At 40.7% G+C, this 20,052-nt stretch overlaps 1 protein-coding gene across 2 annotated transcripts in view; it reads right to left on the reverse strand.

The window, feature by feature from the left end:
- Positions 1-20,052, reverse strand: part of AHI1 (Abelson helper integration site 1) — a 468,789-nt gene that overhangs the window by 162,784 nt on the left and 285,953 nt on the right. For both annotated transcript variants that reach the window (XM_033938898.1, XM_033938899.1), the window contains exon 19: positions 16,084-16,198. In XM_033938898.1, coding sequence (XP_033794789.1) covers positions 16,084-16,198 — 115 coding nt within the window. The remainder of the gene's footprint in view (positions 1-16,083; positions 16,199-20,052) is intronic.

Consider the following 20,052-nt stretch of genomic DNA (forward strand, 5'->3'; position numbering starts at 1 on the left):
CAGGGGGAGCAGGGAAGAGGGTCTGGGGAGCAGGTAAGAGGGTTGGGGGAGAAATTAAGGAGTGCTGCTGGACAGGGGGGAGCAGGGAAGAGGGTCAGGGGGAGAAAGTAAGGAGTGCTGCTGGACAGGGGGAGCAGGGAAGAGGAACAGAGGAGCAGGTAAGAAGTGCTGCTGGACAGGGGGAGCAGGGAAAAGGGACTGGGGAGCAGGGAAGAAGTGCTGCTGGACAGGGGGAGCAGGTAAGGAGTGCTGCTGGACAGCGGGAGGTAAAAGGAAGGGAGAAGGCCTACTGCTGGACAGGTGGAACAGGCAAGGGGTGATGGTGGACACCGAGTAAAGAGAGAGACAGAAAGCGGCCAAGGAGAGAGAGAAAGAAAGAAAGACACACATCTATTCTAGCACCTGGCTAAAGAGAGAAAAAGAAATAAAACCACACACACACACACACACATATATATTCTAGCACCCGTTAATGTAACGGGCTATAAAACTAGTATATTTATAACAGTATATATGTAGGTTTACTATGAGCTAATTTTTATTCACGCTGAACCGAGGTGATCCCAGGGGTTTGGAAAGGTTGTGTACTTTTGAATTTTCACATAAACGCATGTATATTTTTCTCTGAAAATCTACTTCAGCAAAAGCTGGTGCAAGTGGTTGTTGGTACTTTTTCATTAGGCAATTTTCAACGTGATAGTAAATGCATGCTTAATCTTAGGAAACTAATGCAAAATCTGTGGGTAAAAAGTACCCACAGATTTTGCAAGTATGTTGGCAGTCAAAATTGCTATCATATCATGCCACTACTTTTATCTAGAAATTACAAAGAGAGCTACTGATTAGTCATTTTGCAGCTTGGGAATCAGTATCTATAGACAAGTACAACAAATGCTGTTTTCACATAAACAAAAAGGCTAATTTTTCATATACAACATTTAATCTCATATTTATCATCAGTACATCTACATCTTTTTCCAGTTTTAGTTTACATTCTTACCATGATCCCACTTTACTTACTGAGAAAAGGATATTATTAGCCTATGAATAATGACTATCTTGAAACAACTCAAGGACCACATAAACCTTTAATGCACCTCTGCTTAATTTAGATCTGACAGATGAAATTTAATATGGACAAAGCAAAGTGATGCACAATGGGTAGAATAAACCAAATCATAATTACCAGATGCTAGGGTCCACCTTAGAGGTCAGTGTCCAAGAAAAAGATCTAGGTGTCATCATAGACAATACGATAAAACCTTCCATCCAACGTGCATCAGCCAAAAAAGCAAACAAGATACTAGGAATGATTAAAAAAAGGGATGGTAAATAAGACTAAGAATATTATAATACTTCTGTATTGCTCCATGGTGCAACTTCATAAGAACATAAGCATTGTCTCTGCTGGGTCAGACCAGGGATCCATCGTGCCCAGCAGTCCGCTCCTGTAGCGGCTCCCAGGTTCGTGACCTGTAAGTCCTTACCAAAATTCTTTATTCCCTATTCATTAGTACCTGTATAGTTACCCTCTACCTGTACCCTTCAATCCCCTTCTCCTTCAGGAAGTCATCCAATCCCTTTTTGAAGCCCAATATTGTACTCTGCCCTATCACCTCCACTGGGAGCGCATTCCAGGTGTCCACCACCCTCTGAGTGAAGAAGAACTTCCTAGCATTCATTTTGAATCTGTCTCCCTTCAATTTTTCTGAATGCTCTCTTGTTTTTGTTGGCCCTGTTAGTCTGAAGAATCTGTTCTTCTCCACCTTCTCTATGCCTTTCATGATTTTATAAGTCTCTATCATGTCCCCTCTAAGTCTCCGCTTCTCTAGGGTAAAGAGCCCCAACTTCTCCAACCTTTCAGCATATGAAAGGTTTTCCATGCCCTTAATCATCCTTGTCACTCTTCTCTGGACCCTCTCGAGTATCGCCATATCCTTCTTAAGGTAGGGTGACCAGTATTGGACACAGTACTCTAGATGTGGGCGCACCATCGCTCGATACAGTGGTAGAATAACCTCCTTCGTTCTGGTAGTGATACCCTTTTTGATTATGCCCAACATTCTGTTCGCTTTCTTTGAGGCTGCTGCACATTGCGCCGCCAGCTTCATTGTTTTGTCCACCAAAACCCCCAGGTCTTTTTCTAGGCAGCCTTCCTCCAGTACCCTTCCTCCCATCATATGGCTGTACATTGGATTCCCCTTCCCCAGATGAGTACTGTGTGCAATTCTGGTCGCTGTATCTCAAAAAAGATATAGTGGAATTAGAGAAGGAGCTCAGAAACTACTCTCGCAGAAAAAAGTAACATATACTGTATACATAATTCTTCCTAGTCCCCAAGGGCTGACAGGCAACCAAGAACCAACTTGGAGAAGCATAAACAGATTGAGATAGTAGGCAAGTACAGAAAGGACCAGGAGGGAGTCTAGAATGTCTCACCTATCTACTGGAAAAGAGCTTACCAAGGTGAGTACATAATCTCTTTTTCCAGTGAAATAGGTGAGACATTCTAGACAGATGGGATGTACAAAAGCAGTCCCCAAAAAGCTAGGGCGGGCTTGCTATATTGACCCGTAAGACCGAGGACCCAGAGTCCTGTCTCGCTGCCACATTCACTCTGTAAAACTTGGCAACATGTGTAGAGAGGACCATATTGCCGCCCTACAGATCTCCTCAGGGGAGACAGCTCTAGCTTCGGCCCATGAAGAAGCCACACTCCTAGTAGAATGCACCTTGACGGAAACAGGAGACTATGTACCAGAAAGAATATAGGCTGATGAAATGGCTCTACGTATCCATCTGGAAATCATGGCCATGGAAGGAAGAGTGCTCCGCTTAACAGAATGAATCAGCACAAACAGATGGTCAGAGAGATGAAATTCAGTAATGACCTCCAGGTAGTGAAGCACCCTGCGCACATCAAGTTTCTTCAAAAGGCGATCTTGTGTCCTGGAACCAGTAGGCTTAAAACAGGTAAACACACTTCTTGAGTAACGTGGAAAGCCGAAGTATCCTTTGGCAGGAAGAAAGGAACCGTACGTAGGGAAACCCCAATCTCCGAAATGTGGAGTAACAGATCCCTACATGAAAGAGCCTGGAGGTGCGAGACACTAAGTTACTCAGAATTTCATATTCTGCTCTTAACACTGATTACAGCATTATACCTGCTTAATTTCTCTTCTCCTCCCTAACTGCTTCTTACTGAAAAAAAGAAAAAAAAAATTCTCTGCTAAATCATACTTTCTCTTCCTTCTCATAGGAAAAAGGGTAAGACTTCCACCCCCCCACCCTAGGGATCACTGCTCATATACAGAGAACCAAGTAATCAAGACTACTCAAATCAATTCACTTTCCAACTAATCAAGATGGCCTTTATTCAATGCAATCACTATGGTGCTTTAATTCCACCATTTGGAGGCTTAAGGCTTGCCCCATCTGTCTTCTACTTGCTAGTATTAAGGAGGAGCTCTGTAAACTTAAACAGGAATTGAATATAATTAAAGCAGCTGCCATCACTCCACAAAATCATACCAACTTACCACCTCTGCCTCAAAGAATGAAACTACCAGGAATAAAAAGGCCAAAGTAGGCTCAGGAAGACTGCGACAAGTAACACAGAAACATCCACCTTCACAAATGTTAGCTCTACAGAATTCCTTTGCTCCACTAGTGCATTATGCTGCTCAAGAAAACAGAATTGAGGTGGGACTGGAACCAGTGAAGGTAACTCGAGAGAGAACACGCACCTTAAGCACAAATAAAAAAAGCCCAAAACAGAAAACTATTGTTGCTGGGGGATTCCATCATCAGAGGAACATAGGGCAAGGAGACCAAATAGTGAAATGACTTCCAGGATCCTTAGCCACCAGGACTTACAGGCAAATACTGACTTTAATTAAGGAAGAAATTAAGGATTCTAACACTGAAGTTGTTATCCATCTGGGAACAAATGACCTGGCCAGCAACTCCATACTTGCAGCACAGAAAGCTTTTCGGGAGCTTGGTAAGGGCTTGAAACCTTCTGTAAAAACTGTAGCTTTTTCAGATTTACTGCCTGCACATGGAAAGGGAGAGCAAAGAGTAAAAAACACAGAGGACTTCAATAGATGGCTCAAAGACTGGTGTCATCAAGAAGGCTCTAAGTACATAGGTGGATGGGAAAATACATGGAAAGTCAAGAGACTATATTGTAATGATGGGTTACGTCTTACTATAGCAGGAACAAGAATCCTTGCTGAGAAACTTAGACAATATATCTAGGCATTTAAACTAGAAGGTGGGGGTGGCATATGTATGAAATACAATTATGGAGGCCACCCCCAGCAAAACACAAGATTTGATGGTAGTTCTCTTCAGGGATTTTCATCTTCAGGGCAGCTCCACTGCTATCGGGAGCTGCCCCAGTGATTTCAGCCGCTACAGCCGCAAAGGAGGGAGTTGGAGCCGGCTTGGGAGATGAACTCCGCCCCCAACAGCCCTTGCGGCGTTTCTTTTCAGGGGTTTTCATCTTCAGGGCAGCTCCACTGCTATTGGGAGCTGTCCCAGTGATTTCAGCCGCTATAGCCGCAAAGGAGGGAGTTGGAGCCGGCGTGGGAGATGAACTTCACCCCCAACAGCCCTTGCGACGCTATTCTCCAAAGATTTTCGCATCAGGGATCTTGGTTGGGACATTGTGGGAGACGAACTCTGCCTCCCGGCACCCCTAGCCGCACTAAACTTGAAAAATCCCCTGCCTCAAGAATACTGAGCTTCTAGCTCAACATTCTCCTGTGGTCTAAAGATCATCTACTCCTCTGACCAACACCGCTCGCGCAGGTCAGATCGGGCCTGTCTCTGCCCTTCTTGGAGCGCCTGTCCATTTGTGGGCCGCAAAAAAAAAAAAAAAAAATTCCCCCTGAAGCCGCTCGTCAGATCAGAGAAAATAGGAAGCCCCCCACCATCTCCGCCCTCCTTCCTCCGCCCAACACCACTTGTGAAGGAAGGACTGACCTTTGATGCTAAATTGTACCTTTTCCAGATGCTAATGTCTACCTCTGACCAAGTTCTTCATGAACCTAATTAACTATCAAGCTCCACTTCTGCTTTATATCTTACTTGAAACAATTTGTTAAGTTCCACCTCCATTTATATCTTGCTAGAAGCAATTTGTTAAGTTCCACCTCCGTCTATATCTTACTAGAAGCAATTGAATGCTAAATCTTCATCTAATTTTGCGAAGTTTAATTGAAGCAATTAACTGTTAAGTTTTTACTGATTCTTCTTGCTCTCACCATGAAACCACCTTCCTGCCTCCTTCTTTTCATACTCTGCTCTTTTACCAACACTACTCTCTGCCTGAAACCTCTCCCTCCCAATTTACTTGACTTCACAAATGCCAGTAAAACTTGCCCTGGCCTCAGCATTCCCATGCTAGCGCACGCCAGAACTCACCCCTTCAAAAAACACCCCCGAGAAGTTAACAACTTCTCTTTAAAGCCCATTCCTCCTGCCAATCTATCTGACCTCACCTTGTACTCTCTCACCCCAGTTCCAACACTCTACTGTAATGCCAGATCAGCCTGCAACAACACCCAAATACTAAAGGACCTACTTGGGGACCTCGATCTTGGATTCCTGTGCATCACAGAATCTTGGATCGAAAAAGATGATTTAGTCACACAAAATGAACTCTGCCCCTATGGTTACCATGGCCTCTACTCTCCCAGAAAGGAGGAGGCCTGGCTCTCCTCTACAAATCAGCAATACGTCACTAGAATCCATGTTAGCTTCAATCAATGACGAATTCCACCCCTACCCACTAGGCATCTTGCTACTATACCGGCCACCATCCCCCTGGAATAAATCCTCCAAACTTGTCCAAAGGCCTTCCTAAAATTTCAGAGATTACTGATCACTGGCGATATTAATCTCCAACTAGAAGATAACACCAGCAAGGACGTAACCAAATTCAACAATTTCCTCACCTCTCTAGGTTTCCCCTTTCATGCGCCCTCCCCAACCCATGAAAAGGGGCATACACTAGACATCATTAGCTTCCTCGATCAGACCAAGCACAAAACTTCTGCCGAAGTTGCCCTTTGGGAACATGTCCTTGGTCCAATCATTTTTTAGGTTCTTTTTGCTTCCCCATTTTAATGTCTCACCTTGGATCTCCACCCCGGGCCACAAAATCTATTACCTACCGCAAAAAAATCACGAGCGAACTGTACTGGACCCAATTTCTCAACCAACTTCCCTCTTATCCTAAACCTTTTGACCCAGAATCCAATTGGCACAACTGGGCAAACCTCTCCGAGACTACCTATTGTGCTCTTGCCCCTTTATCTACTAAATCTATCTCCCACTCCTGCTGGCCCCTTGGTATCTTCCGTACCACAGAAAACTGAAGCAGAAATGTCGAGCACTGGAGCGTAAATGGAAAAAAAATCTAAATCCCCCTCTGACAGACAATCCTGGAGAGACAATATCAAGTTCTATAATGCAGTATTTAAAAAAGCAAGGAAGAATTTCTATGGTGATAAAATTTCCAGATCCAACAACCAAAGCAATACACTGTTTAACATCAGGCGCACCTTAACTTCCAAAAACGATTCCACCATTCCCCCCTCAGCAGATTACCTAGCAAACTTTTTCAATGAAAAGATCACCACCAGAACTCCTTCCCTCCAGCAGTCTCTTACAATTCTCTGGCCCCCAACGACTCTAACCCTATCCCAACAGACAGATTCTGGACTGCCTTTGAACTCATATCTGAACCCCAGATCTCCAAACTCTTGTCTCAAACTGAAATCCTGCAAATGTGCCCTGGATCCATTCCCTTCCTACCTATATGAGAATATTCCCACGCAGGCTATCTCATCCCTCACCAGTCTTATCAACTCTGCTTTACTATCGGGCCTATTCTCTGCAGAAATGAGACACATTGCCTTGTCCCCATTACTGAAAAAAGTTGATCTCAACCCCTCCTTACCATCTAACTACTATCCCATAGCAAATATCCCTCTCTTGACTAAAATGCTTGAGGCCATTATATCTGCCCAGCTCTCTTCTTACCTAGAGAGATTCTCCATTCTCTTACCCTACCAATACGACTTCATACCCAACTTCAGCACCGAATCCCTACTGGTCTCCTTAATTTCAAAGGTGCAACAATTACATTCTCGTAACAAGTTTGCTGTCCTATTACAATTCGATCTCTCTGCAGCCTTTGATGTCGTCCACCACGACATTCTTATCTATCAACTTTCCGAGATAGGCATTGACTCCACAGTTCTAGAGTGGTTCTCAAACTTCCTACGCTCCCGTTCCTATACTGTCAACACTAATGACACCACGTCCGCTCTTTGGAAACCGACTTGTGGAGTCCCGCAGGGATCACCCTTATCCCCTATTCTCTTAAACATCTACATGTCTTCCCTGAAACTCTTCCATCTATCTTCCCTTGAAACTATCTATATATATGCTGATGACATCCTTGTCCTTCTTGAGACAGACTCGAACCTCGCCAACCTCTCTGAGAACATAACAGCTTGCATAACAAAACGCCAATCCTGGTCCCTCTCAATTCAAATGAAACTGAACGAATCCAAAACGAAACTACTCTGGCTCGGCCCAAAATTAGAACAGCTTCCCACCCTCTTCTCACTGCCCTCTGGCACCACACTGAAGCTTGAGTTCTCAAGCAAGGTCCTAGGCATCATTATCGATTTTTCTCTCTCCTTCAACGACCACCTCAACTCCTTGGTTAAATCATGCTTTTTTAGCCTCCACATGTTGAGGAAAGTTAGATCCTGCTTCCGCCGACAACATTTTGCCGTCCTTGTTCAATCTATCATCCTCTCCAGACTAGACTACTGCAATGCTATCTATCTAAGTCTAACTAAAAAAAGTCTTCAAAGACTTCAACTAATCCAGACTGCGGCCAAGTTGATCTTTGGAAAACGCAAATTTGATCATGTCTCCCCACTTCTGGCCAAACTCCACTGGCTCCCAGTAATTTCCAGGGTTCACTTCAAAAGCACCTGACTGGCTTTTAAGATCCTTCATGGCATCCTCCCTCCCCTACTTCCATTATCCTGTAATTCCTCTAGTCCTGACATCGTCAGGTCCACCCTAAAACTTAAACTATCCTTCTCCTCGCTACAAGGTATTCTCCATGCGGGAAAATTAGGAAAATCTCTCTTCTTCAGAATCATAGGACTTTGGAATAATCTTACTGTTCCACTACGGAACCTGGGCTCCTTCCAACTATTATGTAAGCACCTAAATGCTTAGCTTTTCACAAAATTGTAATGCTCTTTTCCCCCTGCTCTTAACCTCCTACCCCATTATTCTATTCCTTCTTATTTTAAGTTCTTGTAAACCGTGCCGAGCTCTTTAATTATGGAGAGGATGCGGTATATAAACTTATAAACAGTATATAAACAGTTTAGCAGTAAAGATAGCAACGTAAACAATATTAGCAACTCACTTCTTAGCTATGTAACAGGAAGTGAAACTAAACATAAACCTATACACACACACACACAAAAAAAGAGTTTACCATTGAAAGATAGCTGGAAAGCAATGACCACAAACGCTCGCAGTCTAAGCAACAAAGTTCATGATCTGCAAGCCCTGATGTTAGAGGCAGACCCGGATAATGTTGCTATCACAGAGACATAGTTCAGTAACTCCCATGTATGGGATGCAAACATACTGGGATATAATCTTTTTAGGAAGGACAGAGATAGTCAAAAAGGTGGAAGAGTAGCTCTCTAGGTAAAGATCGATATCCAAGAGACTGAAATGCAGGAGACCCAGGGAGAGGAAGAAGCAATATTGATCACTCTGAAAAGAAGATGAAACTTCTATCTACTTGGGTGTAGTCTACAGACCTCTGACTCAATCACAGCAAATTGATAAAGATTTGATTGCAGATATCCATAAGTTCAGAAAGAAAGAGGAGGTGCTGCTGTTGGGTGACTTCAATCTGACGGATACGGACTGGAAAGATCCACCTGCGGAATCGAAAAAAGTAGGGAGATTGTGGATGCCTTTCAAAAGGCTCTGCTCAGACAATTGGTGATGGAACCCATGAAAGAAAAAGTGATATTAGATCTGGTCCTCACAAATGGGGAGAGTATCTCTAATGTTCAAGTGGGTGCCCACCTGGGATAGCGATCATCAAACGGTTTGGTTCGATATTAACATCTAAAGGGGAGGGTGGCCACACAAAACTCAAAGTCCTAGATTTAAACGTACAGACTTTAGTAAAATGAGAGCATACCTGAAGAAAGAGTTGTTAGGATGGGAGGACATAAGGGAAGTGGAAAAACAGTGGTCTAAGCCAGTGTATCTCAACTCAGTCCTGAACCCCCCTTGCCAGTCAGGTTTTCTGGATATCCACAATGAATATGCATAAAATTGATTTGCATACACTGTCTCCATTATATGCAAATTTCTTTAATGCATATTCATTGCGGATATCCTGAAAACCTGACTAGGAAGGGGGTACTCCAGAACAGAGTTGAGAAACACTGGTCTAAGCTGAAAGGAGCAATGAAAATGGCTACTGACCTTTAAGTGAGGAATATAAATAAAAACAAGAGAAAAAGGAAACTGATATGGTTCTCTAAACTTGTGGCAGAGAAAATAAAGGCAAAAGAGCTGGCATTCGTGAAATATAAAAAAAAACCCCAAGAAGAGGAGTATAGAAAGGATTACCAGATGAAACTGAAAGAAGCCAAGAGAGAGATACGTCTGGTGAAAGCATAAATGGCTAGAAATGTAAAAAATGGAGACAAAAGTTTTTTCATACATATTAGTGAAAGGAAGATGAAAAATGGAATTGCGAGACTAAGATGATATGTATTGATATGTGGAAAGTGATGAGGAAAAAGTAAACATGTTAAACAAATATTTCTGTTTTATGTTCACAGAAGAAGATCCTGGAGAAGGACCGAGATTGTCTGGCAAAGTTACACGAGAATGGAGTAGATACTGTGCCATTCATGGAAGAAAGTGTTTATGAACAACTTGAAAAATTGAAGGTGGAAAAAGCAATGGGACCGAATGAGATCCATCTCAGGATATTGAGGTAGCTCAGAGAGGTTCTGGTGGGTCCTATTAAAGATTTTTTTAACAAATCTTTGGAGATGGGAATGGTTCCTGGGGAATGGAGAAGAGCAGATGTGGTCCCTATTCACAAAAAAATGATTGCAGAGATGAAGCCTCACTTCAGTTACAGGAAAAATAATGGAAGCATTGCTGAAAGAAAGGATAGTGAAATTTCTAGAATCAAATGGGTTACAGGATCCGGGGCAGCATGGTTTTACTAAAGGTAAAACATGCCAAACAAATCTGATTTAATTTTTTGATTGGGTGACCAGAGAATTGGATTGTGGCAAAGGGCAGAAAAAATGACATTAGAGAATAACAGAAAAACACTAGGGGGTTACCAGGAGGGAAAAAGTATATGTATTTTGCTAGATTAAAGCGGGATCATGGGGGATATACATAACACACTTATAGAGGTATTAATGACTACATTTTGTATTAATCTTTCTCCATTTTGGTTTCTGTCCTTCTATCTGCCTGTTCTTCGTTTAAAGGATTCGCGTCAAAAGATCCTCATGGCCTAATTGATAACAGATGTTCTTCAGCTTGTTAGTTTGGAGCATATTTGATTTCACATTTCAATGCTGGGTATAGAAGAAAGTGTATATGTTCTAAAGATTGAATATATGATAGATATTAATGTTTTGGGGCCCCGAATGTGTATGAGAATATGTTTGATTATTTGTGTTAATGTATGTTTAAACATGAGAATTGGTTTTAAAAATGGTATTTTTATATAATTTAAACCTGAAGAAATCCTGAAAGACAACATCTGCAGTTTGACCTATTTGACCTTTAAGCTAGGCAATTCTCACTACTCTGTACTGTACTACATTATATCTCTGTAAATTGTACTGTAAATTGCATTAAACCTATTTAGGCATAGTATGACTCATAAATCCCAGATTAGATTAATTTGCCTGTTAAACCCCAGTTATTAGTAACCAGATTTTACTGCATAAAAAAGGATGTTTTAATACTACATGAGTTAGTGGTAAACACGTCTTAACCGTAGACCACAATGATAACTGTGCCCCTAAATCTAAAGATAAAATATATATGGTTTATTAATTTATATTTTGCTTAAGCCTAAGCAGATCATACATTACACATACACAGTTAAAAACAATTGCTAAAATAAAAACAATTACTAAAATCGCATGTTATGTAATATCCATAAACAAAATTAAAAATCTCAGAGAAACAAGATGGCAGATAAAGGCCAAATGGCCCACCCAGTCTGCCCATCCACTGCATCCACTATTTCCTCCTCTCCCTAAAGAGATCCCAAATGCCTGTCCCAGGCTTTCTTAAATTCAGACATAGGGCTAGATTCACTAAGCAAACCGATCGTGTACCGATCGGATTGCGACTCCTTTGAGACCCAATTTTCCTCTGACCCGATTCACTAACCTCTGTCCTGATCATCCTCTGATCCATGCATGCAAATGAGGGGGGAACAGCATTCAAATGTAGGCAGGCAGCGATTCACTAAAAAAATGAGGGACACCAACTGGGTTGACCGATCAAAAATAAGCAACTGCTGAGGACCAGTCGTTCAGGTCCTTTCTAACTGCCCTGCCTTCTGCCACCCTGCTCTCTGCCCTTATCTCCTACTCTCTAGCCCGACTCTTCAGCCCTTCCCCGCAGTGCAAGCCCGTGGTTTTAACCCACGGGGTTTAAAGCGGATTAAAACCACGGGCTCGAAAGTGAAGTTTTAAAGAAAAAAATCACTACTTTTGTAAGCATGCGCAGACCATCTACAGGCAAAGAAGATGGTCTGCGTGATGTATGATCTGTGGTCAGAGGGGGCATTCCTCTGATCGCCTCCATTTAAATACTGACCCTTTGTGGATCAGTCGGCCTGCCGTGGATCGGCCACGGATCATGCATGATTGGCAGATTAGTGAATCTAGCCCATATTGTCTCCACCACCTCTACTGGGAGACTATTCCATGCATCTACCATTCTGTCTGTAAAAAAATATTTCCTAAATCAATGACAGTGAAGTGGATAAATGTGTATCACACAAAAAAACCAAAATATTTCCTTACATTACTCCTGAGCCTATCACCTTTTGAATTTCATCCTATGCCCTCTCATTCCGGAGCTTCTTTCAAATGAGAGAGATTTGCCTCATGTAATATGTATTTGCTAAAAAAAAAAAAAAAAAATATCTACATCAGCCTTCACCCATTCAATGTCCTTTCAATAATTTTTCAAGCCTAGAAGTATCTGTTAATCTAATCTGCAAAAGAAGCTGACTCCAGGCTTCAGGACTTGCAGTTGAACATGCACTTTTCATGGATTCATAATAATATATTTTCATCTAAGCTAGAATGGACATGGCTGATCTTAATGGCTACTTTGTTGTGCATGTTTTAAGCACCACAGAAAGAAACCAATTTGATTCCTGTTTTAAGGGCCGTTTTACTAAAGCTTAGCACATGCTACCTGCTAAGAAAATGGGCTTCTTGGCATTTAGAGCACATTAAGGTTTAGTAAAAGGGCCCTTTAGTGCTTTGTGTATCATAAATATTATTTTGAAGCTTATTTTTTCTGCAATAGATAACTAATGCAGCTGTTTAAGAGTCCTTTTACCAAGATGTGGTAAGTACTACAGCCTGCTTACCACATTTTAAAAGGGCTTACCATGGGGTGTACTTGAGTATCCTACAGAAAGTTCCAGGTTATCGCACACACCACATTCTAAAATATTAGCTTTATTTTTACTGTGAAGGGGGGGGGGGGTGTCTGGAGTGGAAAGTGGACATTTATGCCAGAATAAGCACAACTACATTGCCACAATTCGTGCTGATTAATAAGTGGCGGTAAAGGCTCATATGCTTATCTTTTTCAATGAAGAACTATATCATAAATCTGAATATTCTGAATCTTTTTCAATGGCCATACATTAATGGCAAAAACTCCAAAAGAGGGAGATTCCAAAAAATCACAGTGAAAACACTTACACTACAAATAGGAAAAATAAATTAAAAAAAAAATCACACTGACAACAAGACAGACACAAAAATAGAATGGGGGGAAAAAAACTCAGAAGTCCGATAATGTGCAGCTTCAGAGTAAAAAAAACAGCTGACACTTACATAACTATCATTCATAGGTTAAAAAAAACAACCAACAAAACTTTCATAACTTCATATACAAAAATACTACTGCAAATTTAAGCCAGCAATTATTTCAAACAATCCTGATGGGTACCCATTTCACATACTGCTTTCTTCAGGGGAGAAATAAAGTGCTGCATTTTGCAAAGGAACATTTTCTCTCCAGCCAACCATTTTTAGTCCCATCAGGATCATTTGAGTTAAGTGCTGGCTTAAATTTGCAGTATTATTTTTGTATATGAATTATATGAAAATATTATGAACAGTTTGGTTGTTGCTTTTTTTTTTAAACCTATGAATGATAGATAGTCCGTGTATAATCCAATCCACTAATTATTAGGCTCTGCACAACGGATCTGAATTCTTCCAGTGAAATACAACCACTGAACTTGCACAACATCTGCAATTTAAAAAAACAAGAAAATGTTTACTACACTAAGAATTTACATTTTGAAAGAGATTTGTGAATCCAATTTAAGTTCCAAATTACAAATACGTTCAACAACTTGAATTTCATTACCACATAAATCAATTTTAGCAGGAAAACTTTCTTCATATATTTGCCCTACTAATATTACCTTTGTTTTATTTATATTTAACACTAATTTATTTTCCTTCATCAAGTTCACAACAGTGAATACTGATTGGAGATGTCAAATGGCACAATAAATTATGGTTTAATATACAGTAAAACCTTGGATTGCAAGTAACTTGGTTTGCAAGCATTTTGCAAGACAAGCAAAACATTTGATTAAATTTTAACTTGATATACAAGCAATGTCTTGCAATACGAGTACATACAGTATATACACATCACAACTGAGCAGATGGTTCTTCTCTCTATGACGCTGAGGGAGTGTAGTGCCTATTCTAAATGAGCGAGGTCTTGCAATACAAGTACGTATGGTATTTTGTATTAAAGTTTTTGGGTTGTGGAACGAATCTTCTCAAGTTTCCTTTATTTCCTATGGAGAAATGTGCTTTGATATACAAATGCTTTGGATTACAAGCATGCTTCTGGAACGAATTATGCTTGCAAACCAAGGTTTTACTGTACCTTCATTCCATGAATACACAGCAAGATAGTTTATAATTCAGTTGAGATAAAAAAATTATTGTGATAAATTTAACAGAGGAAATAAGAACTCCAAGACTCATATTAAAAAGCTTAAAAGGACAATAATAGATTAAAACAAGGAATCTAACCCCCCCCACAAAAAAAAAACCTCTGAAGTATTGAAACTGAAAAAGAATTGCATATCATTCCTAAGTACTTTATAGTGGACTTTTAGGGCCAGATTCTACAAACGGCGCCATTATCGGCGGTCACCTACAAAACAGCTGCCGATCACTTATCAATCACACAACAGTACTTTTTGTAGAATTGCATCTACGTGAAAGGTAGTGCCGGAAATGTAGAATCGCATCTAAAGAAGAACCTAAGTATGCCTAAGGCCATATTTGGCATTAGCCACACCTACAGTGGAATTAGGCACCCTCAGGCACCTCTTTAGTTGGGACAAAGGTGCCATTTTTGAAGGCATCTAAGGGCACTGCCATTTTTTTAATGACCTTTTAATTGTTTTTTGATCGGTGCAGTCAATTACTGCACTGATTGAACCAATTAAAATGATTAGTTAGGCAGTGGCACCTAACTGTGCCGTTTATAGAATTTGCTCCTAACAGCCTTTCATTTTTGACACAATAGTATAAGATAGATGCCAAACAATGTAGCTGAAAAAAGAAGAGCCCTGAAGCATCCCTGTTACAAGATTCCTCATAGCTGACTTAAGATCACCAATACATCCTTCTTGTTTCCCCTTTAAAAAGAGAACCAATCCAAAAATGATTCCTGAAAAAGACACAGAACCTCAAACCTTCTAAGATGATAGAGTGATTTACCACATCAAATGCAGCTGACAGATCTAACATAACCAAGAAAACTAACTGTTAATATTTGTCCATACCTTGTCTCATTACATCAGCAGTGGAAAACAGTACTGATTCCATGCTGTGTGCCTTCAGAAAACCATACTGAAAAGGGTCCAAATATTAGCTTTTTCCAAATAGTCAGCCCTCTGAGATAACACAATTTTTTCCACAATATTAGCCATCATTGGCATAATTTCTAAGACTGGATGAGTCCATTGAAGGTTTCTTTAAAAGTAGATGCATTGTAGACATTTTTTAGGAATTATGTATGTTGAAATATATTAACTATGGAAGTTGTTGGAACCAAATTCATGCCAGCTGTTTAAATCACAAATGGAGAACATACAATATATCATCGGAACATATATCATTGGATGAATCTGTCAGTCTCAAAGATTTTAAAAAAGATCACACTTCATTCTCAGTAGCTGAAACAAGTGCATATTTTATATATATATATATATATATATATATATATATGTGTGTGTATCTATATCTCTTTAGATTTAATGACTATATATCCAATTTAATTATTTTTAAATTATTTCCTAATTGATCTCCCAAAACAAAATTTAAACATTGTTTTCTAACAACTCATAGTACTATAGACTATGTGCAAGAATTACAGGATGATAATCATGAATGCCTAATTGATACCTTTTCACTAATGTACAAACCACATTAAGAAACTTATTTTACATTCCATTTATAGTAAAAGTGTTCACCTGATGAATAAGTACAGATGGAATAATTGTTTCTAGTATAAATGCCCTATGTCTAACGAGAAGGATGACAATTTGAGTTCTGTGACTGGTTGTAAGATAAGCCCATTACAAATGACAAAGGAAAAGAAAGAATGAAAGTTATCTGATGGAAGCAACATCCAAATACCTGAAACATCAATAACAAAATTAGAGAAGCTCACCTTGAGTGGTAGAAGCATGCTGTGGGATCAGCTGGGTGCCTAATGTGCTTGGAAGCCTTAGTTTGGAGTGAGGCGAGAGCACAGATGGTGCAGGAAGCAAGAGATTTGAGCCTGTCTGTAATAGGAAAGGCAAATCAGAAACAAAAGCGTAATTTCCTGGGTTACTCACTGATGCAAGAGCTGCATGAGAAATATTTGCTTACTGTAAATGACAAGAAAAGTCTAAAGGAGAATCAGGGGACAATGCAGTCAGAATAGTTTAAAATACACACATATTCTGACCCAACATAGTTTTGAATTGAAAATACATGAACAAAAATTATGCAGCAATTAGAAAGAAACAGTTTCTAATTAAACTTCTTAGCCTATAAATATCATGCTCAAATAAAAAACATGAAACCTGTCTTCCCACTTATCCCCAAATTCTTCCAAACCAAAAGAAAACCCATTTTAAAGAATCATCTTTGTCAAGAGATCTGAGTAGAAATATTCCATGGAATTTAGGATGATGCTGTCAATAAATGAGTCCATCTGCCCATCATAATTTAGAGAGATTTTGGTAAAATATAATTTTATTCTTTGAACTCTTATAACTTGTCTGTAACTGTTATTTCTGATCAAATGTAGCCCATTTCCAAAAGGACTCACTGAAATAAGCAAACAAATTTACGAGGTGTGAGCCAAAAGTTCCTGGAATTTATTACAAATTATATTCTTACATAGTATGAGAACTGACAGTCTCCTTCTAAGTAGTCTTGTGCTGCATTAATGCACCGGTCCCAGCGCGACTGTAATGTTTGGAAGCACCCCTGGAAATCATTTCTGCCATTTCCTTCACTGTATCCTGCGTTATCCTCTTAGGGCTCCTTTTATGAAGGCGCGGTAGCAGTTTAACATGCGTAATACCGTGTGTTAAACCACCGGCTGTGCTAGCCACTACCGCCTCCTCTTGAGCAGGCGGTAGTTTTGCGGCCAGACGTGTTAGCACGTCTGGCCGCACGTGATAAAAAGTTGCACGTGATAAAAAGTTAGCACGTGATAAAAAGTTGCGCGTGTTAAACCTGTTAGCGGGGCTTTGTAAAAGGAGCCCTTAATCTCATCTACTGTCTCAAATCTTTTCCCCTTGAGCTTCATTTTAAATTTTGGGAAAAAAAAAAAAAATCACAGGGGGCTAAGTCCGGTGAGTAATGGGGGTGGGGAATGACAGTCGTGTTTTTGGAAGTCAAAAACTGATACACAATTAGTGAGGAATGGGCCGGTGCGTTAACATGATGCAACACCCAAGATTTGTTGCTCCACATGTTGAGATGTCTCTGTCAAACCTATTCTCTAAGATGACTCAGAACATCACAGTAGAACAGCCCATTCACAGTCTGCTCTTGTGGGACAAATTCCTTGTGGATAAGCCTTTTGATGTAAAAAAAAATAAAAAATAAAAAAACCCAGATCAACATTGTTTTCGTGTTGCTCTGGACTTGATGTGGGGTGTTTTTTTTTAACTGTTTTGGTGAATTTGGTGACTTCCACTGAGATGACTGGTGTTTCATTTCAGGGTCATAGCCATAAACCCATGTTTCATCTCCAGTAATGATCTGAGAAACGAAGTTTGGGACATTATCACATCGTTGTTTGAGCTCCATGCACACCTGAACTCGATATTCCTTTTGTTCACTTGTCAAGAGATGAGGCACAAATTTTGCTGCAATGTGGCGCATTCCCAGGTCATCAGTTAAAATTCAATTACAAGTCACAAATGACAAACCAAGGGCTTTGCAAAGGTCGTTAATTGTTAAACAAAGATCTTCATGGATTTTTTCACAAATTCTTGCCACATTTGCTTCAGTGATCCCAGTTGACAAGTGTCTGGAGCGTTCATCATTGTCCATGAATGTTCTGCCATTTTTAAATCGCTTGAACCACTTGTAGGTTTGCATCTGACCCATAGCTTCATCATCAAATGCTCATTTTAACATATGGTGGGTCTCCGCTACCATCTTTACCAGTTTGAAACAAAATTTTACACAAATTCTTTGTTCCTTCAAGTCAGTCATAATGCTGATCACGAAATAGCGTCAACAAAACTTGACAAAAATGTACAGTGTGAGCAAACACTGCTTTCCACGGCAACGATAACTTGTAGTCTAGTTCCTTAGTAATACCAGAGGTAACATCTAGTGGCATAGCAGTGTAGCATGCTCCATTGTTGTGGGAGAGTATCTTTCTGGGAACTTTTGGCTTATATTTCATATACCTCCTTTTTATCAAGTTGCACTAGAGGGTTTTAGTGTAAGTTGGCGCAAGGAATTCTATGAGCGGAGCATTTACCGTGCCGTCTTGCACTTAAAACTTCTAGCACAGTTTGATAAAAGGGGCCAATCATTTTTTGAACACAGAGATTATTTGATATTTTGCTTACTAGAAATTGATTTACTTTATTTAAGAGTTTACAAAAAACAAACAAAAACATTTCTGTGGTTCATATTTATCAGTTCATTTAAGATAGATTACTGTTGCTACTTTAAGTAACAACAACAACAAAAGAGTTAAAACTCATGTTTTTAAAACAATAATTACCGTATTTTCACACCTATAATGCGCGCGTTATACACGATTTTACAAACCGAGTATAACCATGCGCGTTATATGTGTGAGCGCGTTATACAATTTTTTTTTTCTCATTGCGATTCGGCATCCCCCCTGCAAACCGGCATCCTCCCCCCCGCTCGCGTCACCCCCCCTCCCCCGTGATCCTACATCCCCCCCAGCACCGCAAAGACATCGCTTACCCGATTGGGCACCGGCACCAGCACCAATGCACAGGAAGTGCCAGTGCCCGAAGATCCTCCCTCGCCTGGGCTGGGCTGGGCGGTGCGAGGGAGATCCTCCCTCTTCCCTGTGCTGGGCTGGTCTGGGCTTTGAGCATTTGCGCATGCTCAAAAGCCTTCTGGTCTCGCTCTCTCCGAGATTCTGAATCTGAGAATCTCGGAGAAAGCGAGACCAGAAGGCTTTGAGTATGTGCAAATGCTCAAAGCCCAGCCCAGCCCAGCACAGGGAAGAGGGAGGATCTCCCTCACACTGCCCAGCCCAGCCCAGCCCAGGCGAGGGAGGATCTTCGGGCACTGGCACGTCCTGTGCATTGGTGCTGGTGCTAGTGCCCAATCGGGTAAGCGATGTCTTTGCGATGCTGGGGGGGATGTAGGATCACGGGGGAGGAGGGGTAACGCGAGCGGGGGGGGGGGGGGGAGGATGCCGGTTCGCAAGCCAGAAGAGGGAGTAAGCGGGGGTGGCGGGAGGAGGTTATAGCAGCATGCGCGGTATACGCGTGTGCGTGCTATATAGATTTTTTTTACAGCAATGCTTTGTTCCCGCGCGCTATACGCGTATGCATGTTATACACATATGCGCGTTATATGCGTGAAAATACGGTATATTGTGTAAACTGCACAGCACACAAAAACAAAAACACTCATAGCAAGTATTTCCTTTCTAATGATTATACAAAAATAGTAAGTGATGTTGCAGGAACCAACGAGATAGGAAAGATTCTTGTAGCAGCCTCATGTGTGCTCTGGCCCAGAGGACAACCTCCAGAGAAGAAGCCATGGAATCCAAAACCTGCAGGTAATGCCAGGTGGTGGGGATTGGGATGGGAAGTGTTAATAGATCCAAATTTGTTTCTAGAGTTTCTGTTTGTATAGCTTGGTAAGAAAAATGCAGCCTTGTGCCGTGTTGAACTGAATACCCAGATATTCCAAGTTAACATAACATAAAAATGTATTTATATACCACAGTACCTTCAAAGTTCTATGTGGTTTACAAAAGAAATTTGAATAATAAAATATGAAACATTAAATTTACAAAAAATTTGCTATTGGGTCTTCAAAAATTTCTGAATATGCTGATAAAGCACAGTTACCTACAGTAACAGTTGTTATCTGGGGACATCAGGCAGATATTCTCACATGTGGG

The sequence above is a fragment of the Geotrypetes seraphini genome, chromosome 3 (assembly GCF_902459505.1).
Source record: "Geotrypetes seraphini chromosome 3, aGeoSer1.1, whole genome shotgun sequence".
Lineage (NCBI taxonomy): Eukaryota > Metazoa > Chordata > Amphibia > Gymnophiona > Dermophiidae > Geotrypetes > Geotrypetes seraphini.